Source organism: Lampetra fluviatilis, chromosome 13, assembly GCF_964198595.1.
Source record: "Lampetra fluviatilis chromosome 13, kcLamFluv1.1, whole genome shotgun sequence".
In the NCBI taxonomy this organism is placed as follows: domain Eukaryota; kingdom Metazoa; phylum Chordata; class Hyperoartia; order Petromyzontiformes; family Petromyzontidae; genus Lampetra; species Lampetra fluviatilis.
The window spans coordinates 14,682,098-14,701,841 of NC_136287.1; the positions used below are offsets into that span (position 1 = coordinate 14,682,098).

The window sequence follows — 19,744 nt, forward strand, 5'->3', positions numbered from 1 at the left end:
GCTGGTGTTGATGATGTTAGCTGCTGGTGTTGATGATGTTAGCTGCTGGTGTTGATGATGTTAGCTGGTGTTGATGATGTTAGCTGCTGGTGTTGATGATGTTAGCTGCTGGTGTTGATGATGTTAGTTGCTGGTGTTGATGATGTTAGTTGCTGGTGTTGATGATGTTAGCTGCTGGTGTTGATGATGTTAGCTGCTGGTGTTGATGATGTTAGCTGCTGGTGTTGATGATGTTAGCTGCTGGTATTGATGATGTTAGTTGCTGGTATTGATGATGTTAGTTGCTGGTGTTGATGATGTTAGCTGCTGGTGTTGATGATGTTAGCTGCTGGTGTTGATGATGTTAGCTGCTGGTGTTGATGATGTTAGCTGGTGTTGATGATGTTAGCTGCTGGTGTTGATGATGTTAGCTGCTGGTGTTGATGATGTTAGCTGGTGTTGATGATGTTAGCTGCTGGTGTTGATGATGTTGCTGCTACTGGCAGCTGCTTCTCCAGGTTTGCTCCCAGATTCGTTGAGTTTCGAGTCTCGCCTGCGGCCGCCTTGACAAGGCCAGAGGCCAGATGACTTCGCGGGCCTCGTAGGGCCCACGGGCCGGACGTCCCCCACCCCTGCTGTAGAGCATCACTGTGTGTGTGGTGTTACCTCGTGGTGTGTGAGGTTACCTCGTGGTGTGTGGTGTTACCTTGTGTGTGGTGTGCGCGGTGGTTCGGGGCGACGCGAACGACGGCGACGCCGCAGTTTCGCCACAACGCCCCTGGGCTGCGCGTCCCGCGAACAGAGATGAATGTTTTACATTGACAGTGAAACGTGACTTCAAAATCACAGATTATTTGGTGACGTTGCGTGTGGCAGTGGGTGCATTTTTTCACGTGGTATTAAAGGTGGGCTATTGGCCGTAATGTCGACTATTTTAAGGCCAGGCTTATCTCTAATCACAGATGCACCCTGACGAGACCCGCTGCATTGAAGTACAGTATTATGTAACGGCAATTGTCCCGCTTCTGAGGGTCACTTCGGATTAAACTTCAACAACAACAACGTCGTCGTCGTCGGTGTTTTGTCTATAAATTAAGCCCAAACGCGTGGGAGGGATGGCCTGGGCACAAGCAGCTACGAAAGAAGAGAATAGCTACGTGTGGGATAGCTGTGTGGTGCAGCTGGGAGAATAGCTTTCATAGATGCTTGTAGTGTTTACGGCGGTGTACATACCATGCTATTTGTTTGCATTAATGGCTGTCTGGGCTCCGCGTGGTGTTCGCTGAATGTTGTTTGTCGTGGCCTGTGCCTTGTGGTTCTCGCCAGCTGCTGACTGCGCGTGCATGGTGTCGGTGAGCGTTGATCTCTTGTCGCAGCAGCAGAAATGTGGTACGGGATGGACCCCAAATCCAAGGGGGTGCGCCCGCCCGAGGAATTCCGCCGCTTCACCAGCGAGCAGTCGCGCGTGGAGCCCGGCGGCTGCCATGTGGTTCAACGTCTGCCCGGCGTGGTGAGCGTGCGATGTAGCCCCACTGGTGAGGTTAGACCACCACCCACCCAGCCCGGCCCAGTGCGGTTGCGGCTCAGGAGGTTGATGTCTACTGCAGATGTCACGCGATGGACGAGTCACTTCTGTTATACGTTCAAGTTTACTGTCTAATGCAACGTACGATAACAATTATTACACCACCACCCTGCCTGGCCCCGCTTGGCCCCAAGCCTGATTCACATGACTTGTGAGGCCAGAGTTTCACAATTTGCTTGTGGCTTGGAGCGACAAATAGTGGGAAAACTACCTGTACGGCGAAAGGCCGTGCTGGCGCTGCTCAGATGTGCCACTGGAAAAGGGTTAATGGTGCACTGCAGAGCCTTGAGCATCGCACGCCACAAGGTGTGATCGGACTAACATTGCTCATAAACACATAGAAAACACCTTCGTTTGAGCAGACCATGGTAGAGGGGTGTTGACTGTGTAACAGCTGTCGAATCTAGTACATGTGGTGTATAATAGCATACTATCTTCAATCTTGACTTAACTTTCGTGACTGCAGAAATTTATATTCTTGGGTCTTTCGGTAAAGTCACGTAGATAGGTTAAAATAATAATAATTCTTTGTTATTTTCTTTGAACCTATCTACGTGACGTTACCGAAAGACCTTAACATTTTATGTTTTCTCAAGGACAGCATTTTTTTGAATTCCAGATCACATGCCACTCTGTAGAACTGCCGCCTGCTTCACCAGGCAGTGAATTTGATGATCTCAGCATGGGTGTCGAAACGGGAATCTCGCACACGTCATCATCGCAACTCCAGCGGAGCCACGTGCAGATCGGTATCTTGCAAAACACCACTATTTATAAATAGTATTCTGTACATTTTTAGATCTAAAAGTATGTTCACTATATGGTGGTGCAAATTATGATTTACTGCAGTATGATTCCCAAGAGCTTTGTACTTGTATTTACCATATAAGTGTTTAATTGAAGATTTAGAAAAACGGGGAGGGGAAGGTGCAGCGTACGGTCAGACGGGGTTGGGTGTGGACGCACGAAGGGTGAAGCACAGTGGAGGAGTCACACCAACACGTGGGTTGGTGTCCCACACGGGAAGGTGAATGTTATCAGTGGAAGACACAATATAGAGGTGATGCTTTGAGGAGCGTTGTGGGGGAGGCAAGCCATGTTGTGGGTGTTTGCGTGACTCATGGGGTGGTGGCAATCGGTAAGTGCGTGTTGATTGAGGGCACGTCTGGTGGGGCAAGTAGGAGGGATGTGTAGGTGGGAGAGTGGGCGTGTGATGCCTAGCGTGATGCCTAGCGTGACACGAAGGGGAACACGAATAAGATAACAAATTGTACGCAGGGGGAGGGTAGGGGGGATAAGAGGAGAAGCGGAGGGGGGGTTAAGCCCTTGGACTAAGACCACGAGGTCTTGAACCTTGCCGGAGGGGTGGAGAATTTTTGAAATCCTCCCAATTGCCGAGGACCATGCAAAAATGTTCCAGTGAGCAGTTTGGCTCGAGGGCCAGGCTGGCCTGGAGAGAGGTGGTGTGTGTGACTGCCATGTGCAGAGGATTACTCTCGTTTTCCCCTTTAGTGTTAAAGATCTTATACAGGGGGTTTTCCCCCTTGGTGAGTCCTGGTGGGTCGGTAAGCCGCGAGGGAGGTTGGAAGTTGAGGGGGTGACGGACGACTTGGTGATGTGATTGAAGTAACAAATCACAAGGCTAAACAATCTGGTGATGTCAGGGGCAGTCCCAAAATGCATGACAGTCTGTTTGTGGAGTGTCTGGTGGGCATCTGGGGCATTTGTCTGAGATAGGCGAATTAAATTTGGCTCTGCTTTGGTTTGGTAGTATGTGTGTAAGAATTTCAATTGAGCATCACATTATGAGAAGCATTGTACTCAAAAATACACTGTAATCATGCAGATAAATGGAGAATCCGATGTGTGTTGTGACTCGGCATGATGGTGCAGTCTCCTTACATTCAAATCTTGTTTGGCGAAAACAATGCCGTATTTGGCAATAATTTTACTGTATAAAGCGCCCTTAAATAAGAATTGCTCTCAGAGTGCTATGCATGAAAAGGTGGAAATAGTTTAACATCAACCAAGGATAGAATAAGTGAGAGACATTTGAAGATAACTGAAGAGAGAGAAATCCATTTTAAACAGATGTGTTTTTCGTCGATATTTGCCTCTTTGTCACGAAAAGGGATCAAGTGACTGCTTTGGTTGTACGCCCGCTTGAAGAAGCGATATTCAAACAATAATGCTTTGTCTGCAGTAATTATTAACCCAAATATATGAAGGCTAAGCGAACCTCAAGCAATCATGCCAAATCGCCGGCCATTGTAGTCATAATAGCAGTTTGTGGGTTATCACTCTTGCTTACACATGGTAAGTGTGAGTATATTATTTTATTGCACGGTTATAGATGTTTGTCTTAATTGCATGTTTTATTGTGTTTTAAATTTAACAGAGCAAACCATACGACGACCGGCTGGTAATGAAAACTCCTTGGAATATTGCAGTGAAATGCCTTCCTTTACTCAATCACACATGTTTAACACCTTAAAACATGATGGTGATCAGTAAGTCAAATGTGTTTATTTTACTGTTTTCAATGCGCAAATAACTTGTGAACCATGACTAAGAATCTGTTTTACATGGAACGGTGTCAATGTTCTGGGAAGTTTCACCGATGTTGACTAACGTGTTACGTACTTTTGTTTCTTGTCCTAGTTTGCCGATGTATGGTGTTTCATCAGGCTTTAAAAAGTGCGATGAGGCATATGAAAATAACTCGAAGGACTCCTTACTTGCGCATTCTGTTTTGAGAAACCGCATTCATACTATACTCATTGAGAAAAAATGCATTCTGTGGTCCGATTTATCTATGTTATATGAACGGACCTTTGCTGAAGACTTGCCAGAGGTTATACTGGGATATTTGAACAAATGGACTGACATATGCCATGTAAGTAACATTTTAGGACTATCCGAGGCTCATGGTCAAATGGTTTCATGTAAAATTATGTTTTAGTGGATTAGAAATCCTCTTATCCAAAGTGATTTGGGGGACGAACACTCCAGACCCAATTATCCATAGGCTTCTACATCATGGGATCTCCTTTGCCAGTACCAAAATATGATAATAGGGTTTCCCCCTTTTTTCTGCCAACAAAACAGGTGTTAAGATGTTAAAAACCTATTGTCTTTGGGCTTGTACGCCTTTTGGCGTCCTCTGGTCTAACACCATTTGAGACGAGGCTCAAAAGAAAGCTGTCTCTGGTGTGGACCAATCAGTTTCAAGGACAATGCATATACTACCAGAGCATGTTTTTTGTTTGCATTCTGACCACAAAATTGTGGTTAATGTAGACATGATTCCTTGTAAAAGATTTCAGTTTGGTGTTTTAACATCTGAACACCTGTTTTGTTACCATAAAAAGGGGAAAACCCTATTATCCATAGGCTTAAATTTACTTGGCTTGTGCTCACAAAATGTGTGGATAATCGACTGAATTAGCCGTTTAACTCCTTATCCACGTGTTAAGTGTCATGTTCGGTGTCGAGATTTGTGGGAAGGATGCTTTGTGCCCTTATGATCATAAAATTTCACTGTGTAACTCGTTATTTTTATATTGCAGGTGAAAAGATTTGGTTCTGAAAAATCTGGCAGTTGCATAGTCATGCTATCTGATGATGCCAGAATGCAATTTGATGGTATTATTAATCCTGGTCTCAACCCACTTGGGGGAGGATTCCAAGCGAACTTGGGCAATGTGGTGAAATTCACACCTCTTCAAAGCTTGTTGGAAAAAAAGCATGAAAATAAGTCGCCGTTGAGTGATGTTTTGAAACGACAGCTGAGTGACCTGCTGAAGGACCACAGTAATGGAATTTGGTTGAAGTGTCTCCCAAATTTATTTTTCAAGAAATATAAGCAGACATTTCCTGAGGAGATAATGCAGAAATATGAATGCCTTTCAGAGATTTTTGACTTGGACATGCCTCTGAAAAACAATCCAAAAAGTGTGATTCTTCATTTTCCAGACACCTGTGAGGTAATTGTCGCACCTGCTGTTTTGCCGAAGACTGAATTGACATTTGGGAAGATTAGTTGGGTAAGACGCTGCGAAGAATTTTACATCCAATTTGAAACGGACTTTCTGGAAAACGATTTGAGAAGCATCAGCAACATGCTGCTCAATCAGTTTGCAACTGGTAAAAGGGAGCTCGCCCAATTCGTCCAAGGAACCTTCTGTTCTTTTGAGATATCGAACAGCTGGTATCGAGGTCAAGTCCAGTCCGTTGACGTGAAAGAACAGACTGCCATCGTTTTCGCAATAGATTACGGTTTTCACACCAGCTGCGGCCGCACACAGGTCTGCAAGTTGCCCCCTTCGTGCGCCCGTCTCCCCGCCCAGTGCGTGCGTTGTTGTCTGCGCCCCGTGGGCGAACACGGCGCGCAGTGGGCCTCCACGGCCCTCGGGGAGCTCGGCTGCCTGAGCGAGCGGTTGAAGGTCAAAGTGGAAGAAGTAAAAGGAGAATTTGCCATCGTGGTGCTTTACACAGAAAATGGTACCTGTGTGAATGAAAAGCTCTCCTCGGCGTGGGTGCAGATTCCATCGCTGACCCTGTCCGAAGAAGACGTTGTGTTAGTTTCATTCGTCACGGCCGAGTCGACTAATGAGGTGATTGTGAGGTGAGAATTCGATGCCTTTTTTCGTGGAAGCTCCGAAGCACACGCTTGTTGTGACAACGCTGCTGTTTTGTCAATCGTTGACTGTTTTTCTTTCATATTTTATAGATATTGCAGCGGAATATACGCTTGCCAATTGAATGAACTTATTGAATCGATGAACCTATATTATGGCTCCAACAAGGGCAGGATGATGCCTTGCTTCAGCGTCGATGAGTTGGTGGCTGTGAATGCCGAGGAGCGGGGCTGGTTACGGGCATCTGTTGTAAACGTGTCCGGTGACCACGTCCAGGTAAGTGGCCTTGCATGTCTGTTGCGGAGTTAGGCAATTCAATAGTGGTAAATAACGGGATTCAAGATGTCACCTGTACACCACGTGCAGTACAGCTGAGAATGAGAGGAACACGCGTGCCCAAGTGGCCACTGGCAGGCTGACCATCGTTTGAGCACCGACGTGCGAGTGTGACCCGTCTAATCTCACTGGCAGATGGCATCAGACCAGTCTTCTGTAGCTCTTGTATAAAAACAACTATTTTCTATATCACGTTAAAATCAAATATATTTTAGTCTTAGCCGTCTATTGACCAGCGGCATTTTAAAATTTAAATAGAAAGGGTAGCTGTGATGGCATAACTTGTTAGCACTTCTTGAGTGATGTCGGGGAGGGTGGGGGGGGGATTAATGAATGCATATAAATTACAATGGGTATCGATTGCCAGTTTGGTTATTGATATGGTAATCAATGTACATTATGGATGCACATTATGCAAACCCATTGTTCTTGTACCTCCTGTCGATTGTGTTTACTAAAATATCCATGCCCGTTATTATTCAACGGTGATCCCTATTGAAGTATGGTGACCTGTATAGGCATGCATTTAAACAATGTATCATTTGATGATTCGCTTCCAAGCAGCACTAAGTCTGTAGCTATCTGAACAGTTAAATTATTTTTATTTCTGTCAATTTCGATAGATTCTCCGATTAGCCTTGGCCAGTAGTAACTAGTTTTGCACAGAATTTCAACATTATCAAAATCAATTGAGTGTCCTTGTTGGCACGTGTGTTCTGCCACTGCCAACAGTTGTATTTGGGAGTATTTAATATTTATTTGGTGTTCTTTTAGCTTCATGCTGATTATATTCGTCCTGTTTGCTCAACATAGCATTTGCCACAAGTGCAGTTAATCCTGTACACACCTTCTGTTGATCGCTTCGGTAATACATCTTTTGTACCAGATATTAGTTTCTTTATTTTATGTACTGTGCCAAATCTGACTCGGGTGTTTTGTTTTTCCAAACATGTGGCTAGCTTATCATTTACTCCTGCAATGTACGGTATTTTAATAGTTTAAATTACTTGGTCAGTTTCAACGCTCGTGTTATTTTATTTGTTTTAGCATTCAATGCCCTGTTGATTTGTGCATCATTGTAACCGTTCAATTGCAGCGATTCTTTAACATGTTTAATTTAACTTCTCAGTCTGTCACCACCTGACACTTTCTTAGCCTGATGTATGACTGTCTTGATGAGAGAATTCATGTGCAGGTGATGGTGTGACTGCTTTCAAATAGGCGTAAGTGTGCGTTTTCTTTCCGTAAACGCTGTTTGTTATTTTACAATTTCAACCATGCCCGAGCAGAATATCCAGAAATGGTAGAGTTCTGTCAGCTTCACAGGAGATAGAGGAGAGCCCATTGCTGCTCCTTCATTCCTAAGCCTCTTACTCCATTGGCTAACAGAGTAAAATGTGTCTGTCATTCGGATGTGGAGATAAAGAATGGAGGTGCATGTTGTACCCAGAATACACCACAATGGTCTATAATGTATGTTATTTCTTTGTCGTTCTTTAAACAAGGAGGCCACAAGCATGGAGTTGCTTTAATGAGTCGGTATGAACAACCCGTGTTTGTGTCAGGCAGCCTGAAGGGATAGTACAGGAAACGTTGCTGCTTGTAAAGCTGAATTGTGATACATCTCGTCATAAGGCAAGTGATGCTAAACGATTTCACGGGTCCCCTGTTGTGTCCATTGAAGGTTATGTGCGTTGATCTGGGCCTCTTGCTAGAAATAAAGAAGTCTGATGTTCGTCAGCTGGAAGACACATTTTGCAGCCAGCATATGCTTGCGCTTGTGTGCCAGCTTGCAGGTAAGGTGTCATGGAGCTGAAATGTGTGGTGTGTGTTGGGAATTAGATGAGAATATTTCTTGGAAGTGCAGTAGTACCCTGTGTATTTTTGGGGTGTCCGGCCCAAAGACCTGGAATCAGTTACTGGCAGATGTTCGGGATCCATTCTTGAGTTGAGCCAATTCAGCTTTAGGCTTGAAGCGGTGTTGTTATTTTAAAGAGCTGATTCTGTGCGTGTTATTAGCACGACCCGTCCGTGATTGACTGGTTTCACGAGAGTGCACACAAATAAATGTTGAGACATATAATCCATCGCATACACCACCAGCCTAGTCCACACCGGTGTTGTTCAAGGGGAGCTTGGCGTAGCCCTTGCACAGATTGGCATAACTACAGCAATGCCCAACATTACGTCTGCCCATTATACGTCGTTTCGCAAGTACGTCAATTTTTTTAACACCGCTACTGGACTTGCGTCGCCTCAACCCCCCCACACGTCACTGACAGCACCTTTCTCGTATCCGTCGCCTCTCGGCCTTCGCCTCCGCCTACCCTGTACACGAACTACGTTACGTCGCACATGAAGAAATATACTGTACTGTCGAGTACAATAAATTGTTTTACCTATAGTATTTTTGTAATTTTATAGCATGTACTGTATCTTATTGTACCCTGTATAAGTTGTGTAAAATGTTATTGCTGTACATGAGTGAGTACAATATTTTTAGTAATGTAACGTGGGTACGTCCTGGTATGAAGGTGCACGCCTTAACACATCTTCACCGTAGCCTCCGTTGTCTTTGAGCTCTTGTGGCGTGCAGACTAAAATTGCTTTTATTGACGTTTCAATATTTGTCGTCGCACCTTTCAGCAAGGCATCCTCCACAACGTAAACCACCGGGATATTGTTGTACTTTTGTTCAAAAGATTACAAAGAACGGAATTTACTCGGTTTAAAAAAAAAAGTAGGCATGTCGGTATCAATGGTAAGTGTTTACGGTGACTGGCTACAATTAGGATGTAAACAAAGGTGGTGAGTGTGGGCTGTGTTTAGATACGTTTCGGGTGCTGTTAAAGTGGCGTTTATATGCCGCAAAAAATGTACCTAACCTTTATCCAGACACGGGTGGCTCAGCGGACAGAGCAAGCGGCTCACAATGGGAAGGTTGTGAGGAATGATCGACTGTTAATCACTTTGTGGGGAGGTCAACAGTGGTTGTATTATGGATGGACTGTGCACCTCCCTCCTCGCCATAGGAATGTGGAATTTCCACCACCAGGGCTATAAAAATGAGATGAGCACCCACCGCCGCCACTTCACCGACTTGACATTTGTCTTTGTTGGTTTGCTAGGCTTGGAATACTTTTGCAGGGACAAGGCGGTCCTCAATTGCCTTTGCTCGATGGCTCATGACCACATCCTGCACTTGAAACTTGTGAAGAAGATCCCCCAAGCCCTGGTGGTTCTGTTCGACCCTTCTGGGGCGAACATCAACGCCGCCTGTTTGAGAGCCCTCGAGGACCGGCGACTTGCCCTGCAGCCCGAGGTTGGTGGTAACGTCTTCTTTTAAAATGCCCGTCGGGCCTCTGTGCGGGACGTTACTTCACTCGCACGTCGTGCGACACATTTAATCCGTAGCAATTTACAGTTGGACTTTCGTTGACGTAATAGAGTCGGGTTTTAAGAACGGTAAATGTTTTTCGCTGCATTTTGACCAAATGCAGTTGTCTTAACGGCAGTGAAAGAGACAACCTGTCATGATCTTGCGCTCATAACTAGTATCACAGTAGAGAGCAGCAGGACAGAACGTGTAGCTGTGTCGGAGAGCGCTGGGAAATGCTCGCAGGGTTATCCTTATTTAAGGGTGTCATGATTACATTTATATTCCACATTACCCAAGTCAATTACTCGTGTGAATGTTGCACGCAACAATTTGCTGGTTGGATAACTTCAGTAGAAAAACTTGAATCTGAGTTTCAGTTCCTGTATTGTTTTTTGGACTTGTGGTTCACAGTTAACATTGGAAAATACATTTTAAGTTATTAAACCCTCAGTTAAGAAATTTCTAATAGTCAATTTCTCTTTCAGGTGAACGTGACTTATAGAAACGTCTACATTCAGCACGTGACCAGTGATGGTTTTTTCTTCTGCCAAATGAAGACAAATGTTGTCAAAAAAGTGGACAAAATCCTTTTAGAGATTGAAAAGGTGAGGATCTTACTTTGTGTACCACGTGGTGTAACGTCCTTCCTGCCGGCTCTTCTCAAGCCACCATTTTAAGATATTCACCTGGAAAATCACTTGATAGAACAAGGGTGTCCAGGGTTTATATTGGCACAGGGATAGCAAACACGTTTATGTAGCCCTGGTACCCTAACACGCATACGAGCGCTAAATCTCTCACGCGGTGTGCATGATCATGCAGTGTATGTAATTTGCAAGTAAATGTTCTCCTGTCAGGAGGTGGCATGCCTGGAGCCCATGCCCCACCTTTTCAGTGGCATGCGGTGCCTCGTCCAACACGTGGAGGGGAGGCCGCTGGTGCGTGCGGAGGTGAGAGCGCGCTTACTCCACCACTCGCACTGCTGCTGCTGCGGCGGCTCTCCACCTCTGGCTCCTCTCCCCCGTGTTGTCAAACCCCCGTTGTCCCTCCAACCACACGTTGCACTTCCTTTCCTAAACACGTTCCTGAAGAAGGGGATTGGTGTCCGAGCTGGCGGCTGAGCCGCATGCCCCCCCCCTCCCCCTGTCGCGCGTGTGACGGCAGCTGGCGTCACGACGTCGTCACAACCCGCGCAAGGCGGCTGCCCTGTGTGACAACAGATGTAGCCACGGGAACGTCCAAGTGGAAACTGAAAGCGCTTTCTGACACGGCGATACGCTCTATCCTCCTGCTCTTGTTGCAAATCTGTCCACGTTGATAGCAAAAGGGAGCCTGAGAGAGGCTCCCTCGCACTACCCTCGTTGCCCACTACAAGTTCACAGCACAAGACACACAACCCACGTTACACCGAGAAGCGGGTGGTAACATGGGTTGTCTTGTGCTGTGTTCATTGTGGTACAATCGGGAGCACAGGTTGTGCATCTGCCAGTCATCTCAGTCAATCCATGGCGCACCTGGGTCTGTCTTATGACCTCCTGCCAACAGCGGGCCTTCGACATTTCACATGGCCTCAAATTGCACCTAGCCTGGCACAAGTGCCGTCGTGAAGTCACCGCCACTTAGTGGTGAATGACGGTGGTGGTTGTTGTGAGACCCTCCGTAATCGTCTCTTGTGACTTACTGCATTTTGGTCACAAGTGCTGGAATTTAAGAGCTCAGGTGTGGATTCTATTTTCACGAAATATAATATAATCAATTGCATTACGATCCTTGGATAATATGTATTAAAGTTCATGAAGTAAATCACTTTTTTTACAGTTGCATCTTTTTAAAACCATTTGCTTTTAAGAATGTAATTGGCTTCTTAAACTTTTTGTGGAAAGTAGTTTGTGGGTAACTTTTATGTTATTGTTGTACAACATAAGTAGTGCCATATATTGAAGTGTTATTTAGATTGTGCACGAGAAACATACTGAACCCCAACAAAGATGTTTCCATGCTTGTAGATTTTGCGTGTTCAAGGTCAACGCATTGCGGAGGTTTACCTCACCGATTACGGTAAAAGAGCACTGGTCGACAGTTCGAGCCTCGTAGAAATCGGTGCACAACACATCAAGGACTTGGTGGAGATCCCTGCACAGGTAGGAAATGCTCGTCCTGTCCTTGTCTGAAACCGATCCATAGTGTAATTCTTTTTAATGCAGGCAAGTATAAAAATGCAATGACCAGGTGCAAGTGTTCTAGTTTCGGATGGATGCATATTGCTCGTCCATTGCTTCCTGGCCAGAAATGATTTAAAACGCAGTAAAAGTCTTGACAGCACGTGGGTAACAGTCGACATCCATCTCGAATTACACGACTTGTTGCTTGCCGTTTGACTGATGTTTGTTATTCAAGAAGAGAAGGGGGTTGTGCGCTGAATGATCACAAGTGATGTTTCACTAAGGTTGTGAAGTGCAGACTGGTCAGTCCTGGCATGGAGCAGCACATCAATTTGACGGGGCAGGTTCTGCACTGGTTGCGAAGCTGCGTGGCAGAACGACACTGCTGGGGTGTGAAGGTGAGACGGTCACTCACTACCTGTGTTGTTGGGCCATGGTGCTGGAAAACAGTCGCCCCCGATTAACGCGATTGGCTACGTGCGGTGCCAAAGAAATCCAACGTACGAGTGTGGAGTTGTACTCATTTCATTTATACCCCTGAACCAGTGGGGATAATTTTACATTGCAACACTCGTCCAGTCGTCCTCTCGTTCATTCCTCAAAGGCGGGGGGGACAAATCTCAACAACGTGGGCAATGTCTGCTCCAGACATTCAGAGTGGCAGAGAAATACAGGCCAGGAGTGAGGGCAGCCTCCATCAGAAACACCCAAACCAGCTTGACAGACCCAAACCTCCTCCCTCCTTGGAATTGCCCAAGGTCCCTAGGAATCATTAGACCTCCTTTGCCAGTACCAAAATATAATAGGGTTTTTCACCTTTTTTTTGGCAACAAAACTGAAACCTTTTTACAAGGATTCATGTCTGCATTAACCACAAGACTTGCAGTCAAAATGCAAACAAAAAACACACTATGATAATATCACGTAGAAGGGAAATAATAAAAATAAAACATAATAAAATACAATTCTCACGACGTTTCAGCCACAACGCAAGCAGCCGTCCTCAAGTGAAGAACAGGTCTGTCGGAAAGACAGCATCTGAATGAACACCACCAAGCTTGGCAGCGTATATTTAAGCTAGGTTAGGGGAGGAAGGGCGCCTTGACAAAGGAATTTGCATATCAACAGAGCAATTTAGCATATTCATGGTAAATGCAGATATGGGATTAGTCACTACTTGTGGAATGCGTAGGAGGTGAGGGGGGTCTCAAAGTCATATTATGCTCATGCATTGTAGGATTAGCAGCAACAAAGGGAGGAGGTAGGGTTAGCAGTAAAGGACTACTTTCATTACTTTGATAGTGCATTGTCTTTGAGCTGTACGCCTTTTGGCGTCCTCTGGTCGAGCACCAATTAGGTCGAGGCATAAAAGAAAGCCGTCCCTTGGTGTGGACCAATCAGTTTCAAGGACAATGCATATATTATCATAGTGTGTTTTTGTTTTGACTGCAAGTATTGTGTTAATGCAGACATGAATCATTGTTTAAAGGTTTCAGTTTTGTTGCCAGAAAAAAGGGGAAAAACCCTGTTATTGTCCCTAGGAATGTTGCGATTAGCCCGGCAATAGGAGCCAACTGCAACGGGCAAATGGGTGTAGGGCATAGGTCCTTGAGTATTAACTTGCACTCCCTATCTGTCTATCGCTACCTCTTGTCTCTCTGTCCTTGAGTATTACCATCCACTCGTCGACTCGCCGATGCCAATGTGGTAGCATCTCCCGCTAGGTTGCTGCTTACTTAGGAAGGAAGTCGTGGTAACTCAGATTCAGTGGCGTTGATTAGTGGAGCGAGCGATCGAGGAGGCTTGAGAAGCAGAGGATGAGGTTAACGGGGGATGCCCATGGCCTCGGAGATGATTAATCTGGTGGTGTCTGCTGAATGCGGTAGGTAAGTCAACCCCAGTTCACGCACAGGCAGCTCCAAGCAACCTCCATTTAGGTTCGGAAGGAATTTTTCTACCCTCCCTGTGAGCCTTTAGCAGTGTGTCCCCTAAAACGTTTTAATACTCAACTATTTATGGAGGCCTCATCTGCTATATGGGTGGGAGCATTTGTTGTCCTAAAGCTTTATCCACACGATTTCATAGCCCAGTCACGATGTCTATCCCCTATAACCCAGTCACAATGTCTATCCCCTTTATCCCAGTCACGATGTCTATCCCCTATAACCCAGTCACAATGTCTTTCCCCTATATCCCAGTCACGATATCTATCCCCTATAACCCAGTCACAATGTCTATCCCCTATATCAGAGTGGTTCCTTACATTGAAATTGTGCTTCCCAAATAAGTAGTTGAGCATTCAATTCATCATACTACATTTATTTTCCTAAATATATTTGCCTTTGATTCCCATGAGTGCATCTCTTATTACAAGTCTGGCTCTAATGCATTCAACTTAAAATATTCTCGACGACTTTAAGGAGCCGTTTTTTTGTTTGTTTTTCAGGTTCTTTCCATAGACTGCTCTGTCTCAAACATCTACTTATTTTTCAACGATGGAAAACACTGGGAAGAAACCGTGAACTACACCGTCATCTCCAGAGCGCTTCACACGAGGTTTAATGTGGAAGCCAGCACACCGGTCGGCTCAAGCGAAACCCCCGAGTCGTTTGAGCAGCGGTGCACCGCTGGCAGGAACGGCAACGATGCCGCGGCGTCATCGCCGCCGTACCCCGGGGAGCCGTCAGCTTTTCACAAGTTCAATTTCGGTGGCACCAAAGTGCCGAGGCCTTTTCAACTGCGGGAAAGCTCCTTGTCCCCCGTGCCGGCTGCACCACCGCAGAATCAGCAGCAGCAGCAGGAGGTGGTGCCGCCGCTGCACGCGTTGCCGCTCGGTAAGATGAAGCAAGTTTTCGTCTCCGCCGCCCACCTACCAAGCCAGTTTGTCGTGCAACTCTACCAGGAGATGCCCTTGCTGGACCGCTTGATGCACGAAATGGAGCAGCATTACCGCAGTAAATCACCTCGGCCTGCGACCGGCGTCCAGGTCGGCAAGATTTACGCCTCCAAGTTTGAAGATGACAGGTGAGGGAATGTGCTCGTAAGAAGTTCCTCTGGGATTTTTACATTTTGGAGCGTTTTAATCAGAAAATGTTCAAGAGTTGAAGGTTTATATTATTGAATCTTAATTTTAGAACTTTCGTGACTGCAGGAATTATTATTTGGTTCTTTCGGTTAAGTCACGTCTAAAGATAAAATAATAAATTAAATTAAATAATAGAATACGACGTTTCGATTGCAACACAAGCAATCATCAGGTATAATGAAATAGCGACATAAAATCTAACCAGAAAACTATAGACAGACATATTAGCAGACAGATATCACCAAGATACATAGCGAGAGCAACACAGGTAACAGAGAGGGGTGATCGTCTCTGTGGGGTGGCCTTAAATAGACAGGGGGGGGCGGAGGCAGAGAGAGGGAGGGGGGTTAGAGAAAAAATTAGCATATCAATGAGTGGTCAACAGACGTGGTGCTGCAAGTACGATGACACGGCAAGCAAGCCTGAAAATCAGGAGAAAGACACACTAAAATTAAATAACCTAGTAAAATATCGAAATGTAATGTAATACAACACAGAGGGTCGGTCAACACACAATTAACGCATAGCCTGGTTGATTACGTATTTCAAAGATTGCTATTGCTAAGTTAGAATTTAAGTGTGAACATTCTAAAGATGACACAGGCAAAGAAAACAAGTCGCCAGAGAGAGAGAAAAAAGATAAGCTTAAAACTTTCCCGTAGAAGTGGTTCAATCTTAATTTTAGAACTTTCGTGACTGCAGGAATTATTATTTGGTTTTTTCGGTTAAGTCATGTCTAAAGATAAAATAATAAATTAAATTAAATAATAGAATACGACGTTTCGATTGAAACACACGCAATCATCATCAGGTATAATGAAATAGCGACATAAAATCTAACCAGAAAACTATAGACAGACATATTAGCAGACAGATATCACCAAGATACATAGCGAGAGCAACACAGGTAACAGAGAGGGGTGATCGTCTCTGTGGGGTGGCCTTAAATAGACAGAGGGGGGGGCGGAGGCAGAGAGAGGGAGGGGGGTTAGAGAAAAAATTAGCATATCAATGAGTGGTCAACAGACGTGGTGCTGCAAGTACGATGACACTGCAAGCAAGCCTGAAAATCAGGAGAAAGACACTAAAATTAAATAACCTAGTAAAATATCGAAATGTAATGTAATACAACACAGAGGGTCGGTCAACACACAATTAACGCATAGCCTGGTTGATTACGTATTTCAAAGATTGCTAAGTTAGAATTTGAGTGTGAACATTCTAAAGAGGACACAGGCAGAGAAAACAAGTCGCCAGAGAGAGACAAAAAAGATAAGCTTAAAACTTCCCCGTAGAAGTGGTTCAATCTTAATTTTAGAACTTTCGTGACTGCAGGAATTATTATTTGGTTCTTTCGGTTAAGTCACGTCTAAAGATAAAATAATAAATTAAATTAAATAATATTATTGGTTCTTTCGGTAAAGTCACGTAGATATAAAACAAAAAAATCTAAAATAAAAGCAAAAAATCTACGACGTTTCGATCACAACACAAGCCGTCTTCATCAGGCGCCTAATGAATTCCGCTTGTGTTGTTTTTATTTAAGATTTTTTGTTTTCTATCTAAGTTATTTTACCGAAAGAACCAAAAATATGAATTCCTGCAGTCACGAAAGTTTTAAGTCTAAGTTGAAGGTTTGTTGTAAAATATCAATGCAGGGAACTGAACGTCGGTGTTGGCGCACCGCCTGAAAGAAACTCATCGCGACCAATCTCATTACAATGTGCACTCGCTGATGAAGTGAAATTGTATTCGACACAAAAATGTATCCACAAATTTAACGTAATAAAGATTGACAATTCTCGGTACGATTTGAAAGTGTAATGAGCCAATGACAAGTAGTAGTGCTTAAAAAATTCCAACCGCACCTCGCAATACAAATGGGGGGCTGTGTTTGCGGCAGAGTGGAGCCTCTGCAAGCCGCACTCACGGGGGGGGGGGGGCAGGCCTGGCACAGCGAGCTGGAAAGTCCGGCTAGCCGCAATTCCAATTAAAACCTAAAAAAACATTACCAAATGTATTATGTACACATACCTGTGTTCTATAGAGTGTGTGTAGAGTATAGGCATTGGTGAATAGACCAAAACAATAAAAAAGATACTTGTCAGTACACTAATTATAGTACTGTATTTATGTACTATTGTATTTATGGTCTGATGGTATTCTGCTCCCCAGCACTCATCCCCCACTACCCATCCCCCTATCAGTAGGAGATTGACCAAGGCCGCTGATAGTGATGGATTTGGAACTGGAGCAAATACGTTTTTGAAAATGTGACTTGATCTCAATGTTGTACGACTCGTGCCGTGCCTTCCCATTCATCGCTTGCTTGTTACCTGACAGATTCTACAGAGTTGTGGTGAAGGGTGTGATGAGTGGAATGGCCAACGTCTACCAGCTGGACTACGGGGAGTACAGTTTGGTGCTGCTGGACAGACTTCTGCCTCTTCCCTTAACCTTCAGAGCCCTTCCCATCCAGGGAGTGTGCGCCGAGTTGTTTGGTGAGTTGAACTGGAGTCATCGATGGAATTTGTTTTCCCCGTTGCCTTTTTGGTGGGAACCCGTTACGTTGGTCAGCATACAATAATGTCTCGCACATGATTTCCAGTCGTATGCCTCCAAAAAACATCTTCAGTTCGTATAATTTAGCATTTTTAAATACAAAAAATATATATATGATAAAGTACCATCAGTCATGGTGCATATGCAAAGGAACCGTTTGGAGTGGATAGATGTCTTGGGAGTGTAGGGATGAGATTGAGACAATATAAACTCTACAATTGAAATGGTCATTGGAGCAAACACCAATCGGGTGGCAGAGCCAGCGGCTTGCGATCGAATGGTCATAAGTTCAAATCCCATTTGGGGATTGACTTGACCCATCATCCCTCCATTGTCACTAAAATAAGGACCACTTTGTGGGGAAGTCAACAGTGGTGGTCCTGTCAATAGACTTAGCCCCCCCCCACCTTATGAAAGGTTGAATTTCCACTCGTGGGTCTTGGGGCTGTGAACGGGAGATGAGAGCACCAATACCTCGATGCCCACTTGAGCCAGGACACTCGCTCTGATGTAACTGTGAATGTATATCTTAACCATACGTATATCTTCACCGTACGTATATCTTCACCGTACGTATATCTCCCAAGGTACTGTCTCCGAGCACGAGTGGTCTGTGGAGGCAGCGACTTTCTTCGTCAAGCAAGTGAAGGGAAGGAGTATGTGGGCACTTTTCAAGGCGACCGATGAGGACCCGAGCAAGCCGTTGGAGAGGAAGGCCTGCGTCGACCTCATCGACACGTCGCAGGACAACGACGTCTACATCTCACAGCTCATGCTGAATTTTAAGTTGTGAAAAGCACCGTGACACGCTGCAGATTACACAACCGCACGTTCTCATACAATGTGGTTCGTTATCGCCGATTTTTGTTGCTGTTAAAGTGTATCGGGTTTATTTCCTGATGCGGTTGTTTTCTATGGCATTGGTTTAGAAAAAAAAATATCTAGGATGTCCTTTCCCAGAAAAAGCATAGCACTAATTTTCGATTTAAAGCTTTCGTGACTGCAGGGATTCATCTTCTCTTGGTTCTTTCGGTAAAGTCACGTAGAAGGGAAATAATAAAATAAGCGTCTTTCCGACAGCCCTGTTCTTCACCTGAGGGACGGCTGCTTGCGTTGTGGCCGAAACGTGAGAATTATTTTATTCGTTTTATTTTATTATTTCCCTTCTACGTGACTTTACCGACAGAAGCAAGAAGACATAGCACTAATATTTGTGATCTTGCTTAAATTAACAAGTAGAGAAGGAAGTCTGTGGTTGTAACGCTCTTCAAGAAAAGCAATGATTCTTAACAAAAAATCACACGACATGTTTTACATTTACAAGTTACATGAACACTTTTGCGTTGTCTGGGATTATTTGGTGGTGCAGATTTACAAATCATTCCCACGTGCAGCCTAAATACTGGGAGCATGATGAGAGCTTTGAAATGTCGTGAAGTGAGAGTTTTGGAGGTGTAAACAGCTTTGGAAGACACATTATTTAATTAACTTCTCATTTCCACGCTTTGAGTAATTCCGTCACGACTGAATTGCCACTGTCTCGGCAGATTTCGGGCCAAAATTGTGAATCGCAACGCGTCTGTCAGTACAAATGCGTGTCAAAGACGTACACTGCACTCTTATTATTATTGCCGGCATCTCCCTCTCGATCTCATACTCTTTGCTTGTGGAGTTTTGCCAATTTGGGGTTTAAATGTTATAATTTTAATAGATAAAACACGCAATTCTATGCGAATCTGCGCACCATACTTCACAAATAGCCACAAAAAACACCTGGGATTAAAGCCCACGAGAGTTGCACAGTGGCCAGTTGTATAACACCTCGAGTTGCACCCCCCCCCCCCCCCCCCCCGCTTGGTTTATCACCACAATGTCGATCGAGAACGAAGGGAAAAGTTCCCCCGAAGTTAGAAGTTATTCTGCTACCGTCCTCTGGCTAGAGGAATACTACAAGAAGCTCACCTTGGCATATTTGTTGTAAATTCAACAACAATTTTTTTTAGATATAAAACATTT

General features: G+C 44.7%; 1 protein-coding gene across 1 annotated transcript; it reads left to right on the plus strand.

Annotated features, from left to right (window-relative positions):
• The first annotated feature begins 1,189 nt into the window (after positions 1–1,189).
• Positions 1,190–18,521, plus strand: TDRD7 (tudor domain containing 7). The gene is made up of 15 exons (XM_078862443.1): positions 1,190–1,489; positions 2,184–2,313; positions 3,963–4,074; positions 4,226–4,460; positions 5,134–6,191; positions 6,297–6,480; positions 8,225–8,336; positions 9,669–9,862; positions 10,405–10,524; positions 10,777–10,869; positions 11,926–12,060; positions 12,366–12,479; positions 14,528–15,105; positions 17,510–17,667; positions 18,316–18,521. Exons 1-15 carry the CDS (start codon positions 1,364–1,366, stop codon positions 18,519–18,521), a joined length of 3,555 nt encoding a protein of 1,184 aa, XP_078718569.1. The 5' UTR covers positions 1,190–1,363.
• Positions 18,522–19,744: the final 1,223 nt, after the last annotated feature.